The sequence below is a fragment of the Ananas comosus genome, linkage group 14, assembly GCF_001540865.1.
Source record: "Ananas comosus cultivar F153 linkage group 14, ASM154086v1, whole genome shotgun sequence".
Classification (NCBI taxonomy): Eukaryota; Viridiplantae; Streptophyta; class Magnoliopsida; order Poales; family Bromeliaceae; genus Ananas; species Ananas comosus.
The window spans coordinates 10,291,964-10,304,556 of NC_033634.1; the positions used below are offsets into that span (position 1 = coordinate 10,291,964).

Genomic DNA, 12,593 nt, shown 5'->3' on the forward strand with positions numbered 1-12,593 from the left:
TAAATGTAATATGTGGAACACAATATTACGTACGAAAATAAATAGAATATTTTTCTATCATCATTTTTCACCGCATGCAACGTAATTTTCCCGCAATTCTAAACGAAGTCTAAATCCACATCCGTAATCCTGACAACAGCACCGACCATTGTCCGGATGGGCCCACTGAAACATTATTAAATATATCAGTGACTTTGTCAACTAATAAGTTTCTGCCACGTGTATAAATACTATTGGGTCGGCCATGGAATTTTGGTTTTTTTTCAATAGCCAAATTATATTTTTTTGTAATATGAGAAATATGATATTATAATCTTCAAACTTTAAATTTGGTAACTAAATAATAATACGTCACTAATTTAATAGTAATATAATATCAACCATAATACTGTATTCAAGTAAATTATATTATTATAAAACTTACTTACGATAATTTAAAAAGTTTAACCAAAAAAAATATAACAAATTAAATTTGAGAATATAAACATTTAAAGAACCATATCTATTAGTTTTAGTTTTTTTTTAATCAACATAAACGATTAAAACTTTTGATCTATTGCATGTGGTGTACAAAAAATATAATAAATTAAAATTTGAGAATATAATTTTTTTTTTTTCGATATAAACATTTAAAGCACCATATCTATTAGTTTTAGTTTTTTAAAAAAAAATCAATTTAAACAATTAAAACTTTTGATCTCTATTGCATGTGGTGTACAAAAATAATAGGGATAATTGTCTATATACTTTTCATACATTTGAAAATATCCGATTTATTTTAATTTTATTTTTCTTTCTAAAATGTCCCTCATATATTTGACCGTTATTGTAAAATACTTCTGCAGTTATCTTCTGTTAAGTTAATTTGTGTTAAACGTAAGTTAAATATTTATGCCCCACGTATGCCGATTTTGCTCTTAACTTAAGGGCAAATAAGAAATGTTGAGGACGGTAGAGAGGTATATTGGAAAAGATCAAAAGTAAAAATATTTTTTGTGCCCCTGACTTTAAGGGCAAAAAAAAAAGTCAGTAATGACGGAAGAGTATATTTGAAAGGGCAAAATAGTAATTTTACAGAAATAACAGAGTTAATTAACAGATTTTAACTCTAGTGATATATTAGAAATAGGTTGGAAAGTAAAGAGAGTATTTTCAATATTAGTCTTTTAAGAGGGGTAAATCGGAAAGTCGAAAACTTTTCAGAAATATATAAACAATTGCCCCAAAATAATAATAATAATATAATAATAATAATATAATAATAATAAGGGGTGGTTCTTGATGATGTGGTGGACTTGGCCTAGGGAATAATTTTGGAGCCGAGGTAAATGCTTATCGCGAATCCTTGGACGACAATTCGCCGCATAAGAATAGAAAAAGTAATATGAGTACACAACATTGACCACCGACCTGAGGATAAATGCCCTTAATTCTCCCGTTATTTACATAAATGCCATTGCCACGTCACCCCCATTTTTATTTATTTATTTTTTAATCTTGGGAAAATTGTATAAAATATAAACCTCTACTTGTGTTGGAATGCGAACAGGGCGGATCTGACGGCGGGAAAGGTCCCCCACATAAGGACTCCACTTCTTATCTGATCAGGATCGATCCCAGACGTATCCGGGGCGGGTTTATTTCAATTTTATTTTTGGCCTTTATTTACCGCTCCATTAGGAGCGAATTGAAATCGAAGTGCATTTTTGGCAGATTTTTTAATAAATCGGAATAGATCGAAGAAATAAAGGGTTCTTTCGTCTCCCGTCTTGCGCTTCATTTACTGTTCCATTCGGAGCTGGGACGAATTATATTTTTTGTTCCAACTAACTGTTCCATTCGGAACGGAACACGACGGGAGCTCCACCCATCCGGATCCATTTGCATCCCTAGGATTCTTAAGCTTTAGCTCTTATGCAAGATAGTCCTCCAAGCTTCTAATTTTGACAATTAGATCCTCTAAAATTTATCAAATCCTTCAATAAATACTTCTTCTTATCTTGCATATATTATTGAAAAGATTTATAACACATTGAAATTTGTTTTTTTTTTTTATATTTTAATATATGAAGATCTTGTTTGGATGTCGAAATAAATTATCTAAGAATAAGTTATATCATATGAAGATTTTTTTTTCTTTTTTTTTTTTGATTGAAGAAAAAGTAAGAGTTGATTTTGCTCTTTTAAAATTATTGATATCCATTTCACTTATAATGTAATTTATCTTATTCTGAAAACATTTGAGGGCCAAATGTGTTATTTTATTTTATACATCTGATCACATCCCTATTTATTAAAAAATATAAACTTTTTAAGTAAAATTAAAGAGATATTTCAAATAAGATATTCGTGCATTTAAATATGTCTGAAAAGAGTAGCAAAAAACTAGTATAGGTTCATCCTTTCCTACAGTCCTTGAACTTAAATTTTCAACATTAAAAAAAAAAAAGAAATAAGTTTTTGTGTGTGTGTGTGTGGGTGTTTTAAATCTTATAAGATTTTGTATAGGACACACAAACAAACGATTGCGTAATTAGTAACTTCGATTAAAATGTGAGTTCCATTAAACTATTTGATAAAGTTTATAGGTATAATTAGACCCGACAATCTCAATCCATAGTACTCACAAATTACCTGCAAATTTACAAGCATGAATAATAATTTTTCTTATTCAAAAAATTATAGATAAAATAAGTGAGTATATATTAGCTTACAGATATTCTAAACAACTCAGGATACCTACGAGTACATGCATATATATAATTTTTTAAAATTTTTTTTAAAATAAAATAGTGATATTTATTTTATTTTATTCATCTCTGGAATCCTAACACTAATTTCTCCTAATTTTTTTTTCTTTATTATTTGTTGTACGTTATGATGTTTTAAACAATAAGTTAAGTTTTGATCTTTTAAAAATAATATCTATTTTATTTGTATTTGAAAAGTATAAAAATAGAAAGAAAAAAAAAATTTACTTTGTGGGTAACCCGTATATCTGCTCGCCCGCCCACAGGTCGGAAATGGGTAAGGGTGGTGGTATCTAAAATTTGCGGGTAAATTCTACTCATGCCAACATAACCTACGGATACAATGATCCACCCGCAGATCATTCAATCCGTCCATTTGCCAGATCTAAATATAAGTGCCTAAAAAATATGAGTTCGGAAAAACGTTTATAGAAGTGTGAAAGTTTGAAAAGTCTTTTTTAATAATACGATGGCCCTAATTTCTAGATTGAAGATTTGATTCTAGAATAGGTAAATTTAAATATATGTTATATTAGATTTTAGATTAGATTATTATTAGATTATTATTATATTATTATTATTAAGTATAAATAAAACTCGCCAAAAGTTCAGGGGGTAACAATACAATTTACCAAAATTTTTACTATAAATTATTTTTATTTTTTTATATTAAAAATTTCTAATTGGTTGAAATGAAGTACAAAAATTTTATTTAAGTGTATTTTATAGAACAATGCTTCTAAAGATAAAAGGGAACAAACGAGTACTACAGAAAATTAACTGAGAATTAAAATCTCTATATCCGAGTGAGGACACCTATTGTAATCAACCATATTAGCGAGTACACCAGGATAGTAAAGTGTTCGAACATCGTAGGTAATTAGCATCGCTCTTTTTTTATCTTTAAGCCACTCTAATTCATTTCTTTCACTTTTATTTTATTACAACAAAATATAGGATAAATTATGGTATATTTATTTTAGGATAAAAAATATATATAAATTCAAAATCAATCATGATCACTAACTTGATGATTAGTAGTCAATCCATAAGTAATATATTATAATAAAATAATTTATAGTCAAGAGTCCCTTACGGAGTAAATTGCACTACTACCTCCTGAACTTTTGGCGAGTTTTACTTAACCCCCCAAACTTCTAAAATAGACATCTAACATCCTAAACTCTAATATTTCATTCATTTTACCTCTTCCGTCAGTTTCCGGTTAACGGAGCTTGACGGAAAACTGACGGAAGGGGTAACATGAACGAAATATTAGAGTTTAGGGAGTTAGGTGTCCATTTTAGGAGTTCGAGGGGTAAAGTGAAACTTTACCAAATGTTTAGGGGGTAACAGTGCAATTTACCCTATAATATAATATAATTAATTAAAATTGATTTGAGTAATTTCAAATTACCTAAATTAATTTAATCTAGTTTAAAAATTCTAATCTAAAATTATCTTATTCAATCTAATGTAGAATATAATCTAATCTATTTTATTTTGAAGTTTTCTGATTTGATTTAGTCTAATGTAATCTTGTGAACAAACTAATGTAATATAAAATTATTTAAGTTATTCCATTCCAATTTAGAATTTATAAATTAGTATAAATATAAAATAATTTTAATTTAGTATTATTAGATATATTAGAATATATAGTTTATTATAGTAAATTATATAGCCAATTTAATTTGATGATACCAACAATATCTATATATACCAAAATTGTCAAATAAATCTTTTATTTATAGATGATAATTAATATACTATATAATCTACCGCGATGATATATGTGGAACTAAATGGTCATCTCTTTATAAAGATGCAAATTTAAATAATCTATAACGTATAGTTATGCTTTACATATAAAAAAAATTTATCGGTATATTAATTATCATCTATAAATAAAAGATTTATTTGACAATTTTGGTATATATAGATATTGTTGGTATCATCAAATTAAATTGGCTATATAATNGAACTAAATGGTCATCTCTTTATAAAGATGCAAATTTAAATAATCTATAACGTATAGTTATGCTTTACATATAAAAAAAATTTATCGGTATATTAATTGATGAATATAGTAAACTATATATAACCAATATTCAGAATTATTTTACTAATTCTTTCAAAACAATATTATAATAGTATATTGGGATTAAAAAATTAAAAAAAGTCTGTACTAAAAGGTGACACTAGAAGGTACTCATGCATATTTATCGGCACGTAAGCGTACCATGTGTTGGCACAAAGGCATTCTAGTATTATACTGTATCAGGCAACAATCGACGCGCCTCCGTGCCACATCACTCTAATTTTTACTACTCCTTCCTTTTTAGGTGTACAGAAAGTATTTTTCGATATATAAAATAGAATGGATCATGGATCCACATTGAATACGCTTATTTGGTGTTCATGCGAGGCTTATAAAAGCATCAGCCATACACATAATTAGTTAATTTGGATTCAGCAAAAATTCGGTACGGATATAATATGTATAAAATTCGTTTTCTAATTTTTAAATTTGTTGAAAAATTCGGCTTAAAAAACGGATTCGGTATAAAATATAAAATATAAGATATAAAATATAAGATAATCTATATTTAAAAATAAAAATTATAAGTTTTTTATTTATATTTTCAATAATTCAGGAATAATTTACGAATTATTCAACTGGCCCAAAAATTCGCGAATAATTTTTTTTTAAAAAAATTGGTAAAGTGACCGTTTAATTCGAATTTTTAATAATTCGTGAATAATTTACGAATAATTCACGAATTAACTAACAAAGTCGTAAATTATTCGTAAATTATTCAATTTACGAATAATTTACGAATTAACTAGCCCAAAAATTCACAAATAATTTTTTTAAAAAAGAAAATTCATAAAATGACCGTTTAATTCGAATTTTTAATAATTCGTGAATAATTTACGAATAATTCACGAATTAACTAACAAAATCATACACAATGATGTATACCATGTGAGGCTTATAAAAGCATCAGTCATACACAATGATATATACTTATTCAGTTATTAAATGCAATTACTGATAATATAAATTTGTTAAGTATTGCATTAAATGAGTGAAAACTTCATTGCCTTTTTTGTGGAAAGCGACATGAATTGCACACAAATGGAGCCAAGATTATGACAATAACATGTCTAGATACGTGACCCACACGCAATAACAATTAAAATTAAATTAAGCCCAACTTTTTTCTCCTCCACTATTTGGAGGGGGCCTGGGGCCTATAAAAAAACCCCAACATGGGGAGAGGGAACAAGGACATAGCTTTCTCTTTTACTTTTGTGTGCAATTTTTTTTTTCTTGGTTTTGTTTTCCACTTTCTCCCTGCTGGGTTTTGCTAGTTTTTGTGTGTTGAAGTGGATTGATAGATTGATTGGTTGATTGATTGATTGATTGTGTTGGTTTCGTTGGTGCTTCAAAAGAGGCCTCCTTTTTTTGGGGCTTTTTGGGTTTGCTCTTCTTCATTCAATTCAACAAGGTAAGTGATGTTCTTTCCTCCTATTCTGCTCTTTTTTTGCTCTCTTTTTCGCTTTTTAAGTTTGGAGTTTTTTAATGCCTACCTTTAGATTGGATTTTGGATATTTTTAAGTTGGCAAAAAAAGTGAAGAATTTGATGAACAATTTTGAATCAGCTTTCTAATTTTTTAAAATTTTAATTTAATTATTTAATTTTTTAACTAATTTGACTCAATTTGGTTGATTTTAATCGGTCCGTCGTACTTTGATTTTGAAATTTGAGTGTGTTATGAATATTTAAAGGTTTAGTTAGTTAATATATTTCATTACAATTTCGGCCACTATAAATTATTAAAATAAATAATTAACATAAATTTTTAAAGTTATAGTACCGTCGACTTACTCAAATTTAAAAAAATTAAAAAATTTAATAGTACAATCAAAATTTTAAAAATTTTAATTAAAATTTAGTAGCTGATTTAAAATGAATGATCATAGTTTAGGTAAGTTCCATTTGTTTTTTTCTTTAATAAGGGGAGGAGAAAACCCACCCTCTTTTCCCTTCCCCTTTTGACTTTTTTTCTTTTCATTTGGGTTTTGTTCAGATTAGTTGTTTATTTGTTAATTTTTGTGTTTTTTTTGAGCTGGGTTTGCTTCATTCAATTCAAAAGGTAACTTTTTAGTATTAGTTTGAATCTTTTTCTGGGTCAAAACCCAGTTCATGGTTTCTTAATTTTTAGTTCCTGCCATCTTATTTTCTCAATTTGGAGTTTTTTTCCCCCATAAAAGGTTTAAATTTTGAAAAATTTGAGGTAAATTTTTTAATTTGATTCAGAATCTTTTGTTCAACAACTTTAAATAAGTTTGAATCTTATTTTGGGCCAAAACCCAGTTCATGGTTTCGTAGTTTTTAGTTTTTGCCATCTTATTTTCTCAATTTGGAGTTTTTTTGGCCCCTAAAAGGCTTAAATTTCGAAAATTTGAGGTAAATTTTTTAATTTGATTCAGATTCTTTTGTTCAACAACTTTTTAAGTAAGTTTGAATCTTATTTCGGGTCAAAACCCACTTCATGTTTTCTTACCTTTTAGTTCTTGCCATCTTATTTTCTCAATTTGGAGTTTTTTTTTCCCATAAAAAGTTTAAATTTTGGAAATTCGAGGGAGCTTCTTAATTTGACTCAGATTCTTTTGTTCAACAACTTTTAAGTAGTTTGAATCTTATTTTGGGTCAAAATCCAGTTCATGGTTTCTTAGTTTTTAGTTCTTGCCATCTTATTTTCTCAATTTTGAGCTGTTTTTTTGCCCATAAAAAGTTTAAATTTTGAAAAATTTGAGGTAAATTTTTTAATTTGATTCAGATTCTTTTGTTCAACAACATTTTAAGTAGTTTGAATCTTATTTTGGGTCGAAACCCAGTTCATGGTTTCTTAGCTTTTAGCTCTTCCCATCTCATTTTCTCAATTTGGAGTTCATTTTGCCCCTAAAAGGTTTGGATTTTGAAATACTTAATATTCTTGTTCTTTAAAATTATATGAAACAACCGTTTATCTCAAAAAACTTAAGCTATCGTATAACGATATTTATATATTTTATAATCAACATCACAATCTTGGTTTTTAGCTCTTGTTTCTCTCATTTTTCACAATTTTGAGTTGTTTTTGCCTCTAAAAGGTCAGTTGGTTGATACAGTGTTCTGATTCTGATGCATAAGAATTAAACCCCGGCTCACGGTTTCGTAGTTTCGAGCTCTCGCGATCATAGACTCTTAATTTCTGAACACTCAGTATCGATTCTGAAGCTTCTAGTTTATACCAATGTGTTATCGTCTGACGAATAATCTGCTTCTTAGGTTCCTGTGATCCTGAAATTTTTCAGAGGAGGGAGCTCTGACATTCGATTCAGATTCGTTCGATTCTACTTCCGACCGCTCGTAACGATTTCAAACTAAGAAGTTTGAGTAGATATGACGATCGGTGACGTTTCCCCAACCAAAAAGAAGGGAAGCGCTGCGACATGCAGGGAGATCCGATCCGAGACGGCTCCATTATTACCCACCAGAAAGCAAGACGACGAAGAAGATGAGGCAGCGTTCCACGAGTTCAACGCCGCGTCCTTCTCTGGAGCGGTGTTTAATCTCTCGACGACGATCGTGGGGGCCGGGATCATGGCTCTGCCCGCGACCATGAAAGTGCTCGGTTTGATACCCGGGATCGCGATGATCGTCATCGTCGCGTTCCTAACCGAGGCTTCGATCGAGATGTTGATTAGATTCAGCAATGTGGATAAGGTCTCTTCTTACGGGCTTTTAATGGGGGATTCCTTCGGGAAGATCGGGAGGATCGTGCTGCAGTGCTCGGTTGTCGTGAATAACATCGGCGTGATGATCGTGTACATGATTATAATGGGTATGTTCTCTAAAATTCTACTAAGAGTTTCATTATTCGCCCTGATTCGTATACTATTTGTTATGTTTCGTTTTCGCCTACAATGATTTACATGAAATCATCATAATGATACCGTCGCTAAATTTATGTATGGTTGGTATTGTAAAAGCTAGTATCGAGACCTAGCTTATTGGAGTTGCTATTCAAAATTTGAGATTATGTATAAATTAATTGCTCCCAAAAAGCGAAAGCATCTAAAAGCTAAGCTTTTTTGGGAAGCAGAAAGTCTAGAGCTGTTGTTGTAACGTAATGGTGAAATAAGCTTTTGAATCTCAAAAGTAGAGACTGTTGAGAAGATTTTTACGAAACAACTTAGTGCTTCTTTAAACAGCTCTGCTCAAACAATACGTATGTAATATCTCTTATCTAATTTCCTTTCTACTTCCCGTCTAGGTGACGTACTTTCCGGGACATCCTCGAGCGGCATTCACCACCCTGGCATCTTGGAAGGATGGTTCGGCGCGCACTGGTGGAACGGCCGCACCTTCGTTCTTCTACTCACAACTCTCCTTGTGCTCGCTCCGTTGACGAGCTTTAAGCGCGTCGGTAAAGTCCAAATGGCCTAATCCTACCTTATCGAAAGAGCCTCAAAACTTAAGCTTTTGTTTATGTATCTTATCTTTCTCTTTTCCTCGCTAGATTCATTGAGATACACGTCGGCCTTATCGGTCGGCCTCGCGGTTGTATTTGTCGTCATCACCGCGGGCATCGCCGTTGTCAAATTGCTGAGCGGGACCGTGTCGATGCCGAGACTGTTTCCCCAGCTCACCGATTTGTCCTCCGTGTGGAATCTCTTCACTTCGGTCCCCGTTCTCGTCACCGCCTACATCTGCCATTATAACGGTACATCTTCTTTCTTAATACATTATCGCACTTTAGGCATAGTAAAATCATCAAAAATGTACCGAGAACCCGCATTTTGAGATCGGTGTCACGGCATCAAAAACTTCTTTTTTGGTTCTTATCAACACTCTCCAACTTCTGTTTGTTTTTTTTTTAGTGTTTTTCTCTGAATTTGGTGGCTTCAATTTTGTTAATAACTCGAAATCTAACAAGAAAAGTTTAGCGGTTATCGATTTATAAAAAAAAAAAAAACAAGAAAAGAAATATGTTCATGGGTCTTTCTCAAAATCTTTTACCTAATAATTTCCGTTGAATCATCGATATTTATTCATAATTTTTAAATTTATCTTTATTTTCCAAAATACCCTTCTAAAATCCCAATCCCGTTAGTGAACCCTAGAGGGCAGTGGTAAATTTTTTAAAATAAACAAGGGCGTTTTGGGCAACTAAGAGTAAATTAGATATTTTTAAAGTTTTAAAAGACATATTTATTAGATATTATTTCTTTTTAGGCTAAAATACAAAAAACCCTTTTATAAGTATCCCTTTTTCACTTCCCCCCTTTGACTTTAACAAATCAATATTTTACCCTCTCAAAATGTCAAGTTTATGCACTTAGAACCCCCTTAGTCAGGGTTCCGTTACTGTTCCATCTATTTTTTATAAATTATTTTTTTTCCTGTATAACAAGGGTAATTTGGTCATTTCGTTCTCTCCGTTAACATCGTGACCCCTTAAAAACATGTCTAAAATTTTGAGTAGCCAAATATAGAATTTTGAAAGTCATGAGAGAAAAGTGAAAAAATGGGTAGTTTTAGAGAGGTTTTCTGTATTTTAGCCTTCTGTTTATTTAGACACTATTTTGCGTAATTTTTCGGTGCAGTTCACAGCATCAACAACGAGCTCGAGGACCGGTCGCAGATCCGGCCGATCGTGCAAACCTCGCTGACGCTTTGCTCCGTCGTCTACATTGCGACGAGCTTCTTCGCCTTCCTCCTCTTCGGCGACGCCACCTTGGACGACGTCCTCGCCAACTTCGACTCGAACCTCGGAATCCCGTTCAGCGCGCTCCTGAACGACGTGGTGAGACTGAGCTACGTCGTCCACATCATGCTCGTCTTCCCGATCGTGTTCTTCGCCCTCCGGCTTAACTTGGACGGCCTCCTGTTCCCCTCTGCGCGGCATTTGTCTCTCGACAACAAGCGATTCGCGGGCGTCACTGCCGCGCTCCTCGCCGTCATCTATTCGGCCGCTATTTTCATACCGAGCATCTGGGATGCATTTCAGTTTACCGGTGCGACCGCGGCCGTGTGTATAGGGTTCATTTTCCCTGCTTCCATTGCCCTGAGGTAATTTCAAATTTACCTTGAAATTACTAAAATACCCTTCTAAATCCGAATTCCCATTAGTAAACCTTGGGGATATTTGAAGGGATTTTGGGAAAACAGTAAGGGCTTTTTCGTCAAACATGCTAAGTTTTGAAGGGTATATTAGATATTATCCCAAATTTTGTTTTATCAAAATATTGTTCTCTATCGATTTAATCTTTTGAAGAACAACGACTGTTTCATATAACTTAGCATGTTTTGTTCTTTCGAGGATGTCGGATAATTTTAGCTTCTGGTTTTATGAGATTGAATTTCGATATAGTAGAAGCTAATTTGGTACTTATTATTTTCAACGATCTACGTGGTATCAGAGCGCGTTAAGTTGATCTTTCATTTAATTTCATTTTTTTTCTAAAAAAAAGAAGAAAACTTAGCCTATTCAAATCAAAATCGAATTCGTTAAAATAGAACTAAACAATCTATGTTTGTAGCTTAATTTTTTCTCATATGTTTATGCAATGTTGCAAATGTTCCAGGGATCCTTACGGAGTCGCGACGAAGCGCGATAAGATCCTCTCCGTGCTCATGATCGTGCTCGCCGTGCTTTCGAACGCCGTGGCTTTGTACAGCGACGCGTACTCCATCGCACACCGGAAACAAGAGGCGTGATCGCGGCGTTTTATCGAGTCCGAAGGAGTATCATCAAATGCTTTGTTGTTTTGTTGATCATTTGTGGAATGTGGATTATGAAAAGAAAAAAAGAAAAGAAAATAAATCAATTCAATGTGTGGGTTGAGTTGCAATGGAAATCATGTAACATATATGTGTATTAAAGGAGGCTATTTATTCATACATATGAAGCTTCTTGTTATAAGATGGAATTGAGATGTGTAGTGTATTTGTAACACAATACTAAATTTTATTTAAGATGGTTTTGGTTCGTGCTCATCTTTGTATTTGTATGTTAAATGAGAGATGATAAAAAAAAAAAAAAAGAGGAAAAACAAAGGGGAAAACTTCAAATACCACTCATGTGGTTTCGCATTCTTTTATTTTAGTACCTTGTGGTTTAAAATGTATCAATTTAGTACCATATGGTTTCGCACTTTCTCACTTTAGTACCCTGTGGTTTAAAGTGCATCAATTTAGTACCCTGTGGTTTCATTTTTGTCTTTTCGTCGGCTCCTCTGTCAATATTTTGTTAAATTATATACCAAAAACATCATATATCCTATCTAGATTTATCGAATATTTACTTTAGTACTCTCTAGTTTTAACTTCGTCACTAATTTTTTTTTTCTCCGTTAATATTTCGTTAAATTATATATAAAAAAACTTCAGATATTTTATCTAGATTTGTCGAATATTCACTTTTAGTACATTTTAATTTTAACTTAATCACTGATTTAACGAAAAAAATTAATGAAATAGATAATAAAAAGAGAAAAATGAAACTACATGGTACTAAATTGAGACACTCCAAACCATAGGGTACTAAAGTGAGAAAGTACGAAACCACAGGGGCTAATTTGATACACTTTAAACCACATGGTACTAAAGTGAGAACGTATGAAACCACAAGGGGGTATTTGAAGTTTACCCAAAAAAAGAGAGGCTATTTTGTTCTCTGTGTTTTACTTAATACTCAAAGTGTTGGTGTAAATATTCAAAAAATAGAGGTTAGCTACAAAATAATTTAAAAAATATCAACGAGTCGATCAAGCCGAGGCACGGA

General features: G+C 31.8%; 1 protein-coding gene across 2 annotated transcripts; it reads left to right on the plus strand.

Annotated features, from left to right (window-relative positions):
* LOC109720417 (probable sodium-coupled neutral amino acid transporter 6) lies at positions 6,028 to 11,804 on the plus strand. Of its 2 annotated transcripts, none has more exons than XM_020247508.1 (6): positions 6,028 to 6,265; positions 8,093 to 8,648; positions 9,081 to 9,233; positions 9,327 to 9,530; positions 10,414 to 10,879; positions 11,395 to 11,804. In XM_020247508.1, exons 2-6 carry the CDS (start codon positions 8,207 to 8,209, stop codon positions 11,525 to 11,527), a joined length of 1,398 nt encoding a protein of 465 aa, XP_020103097.1. In that variant the 5' UTR covers positions 6,028 to 6,265; positions 8,093 to 8,206; the 3' UTR covers positions 11,528 to 11,804. The 2 variants fall into 2 exon arrangements, with proteins under 2 accessions (XP_020103097.1, XP_020103098.1); XM_020247509.1 differs by lacking the exon at positions 6,028 to 6,265 and adding an exon at positions 6,890 to 6,914.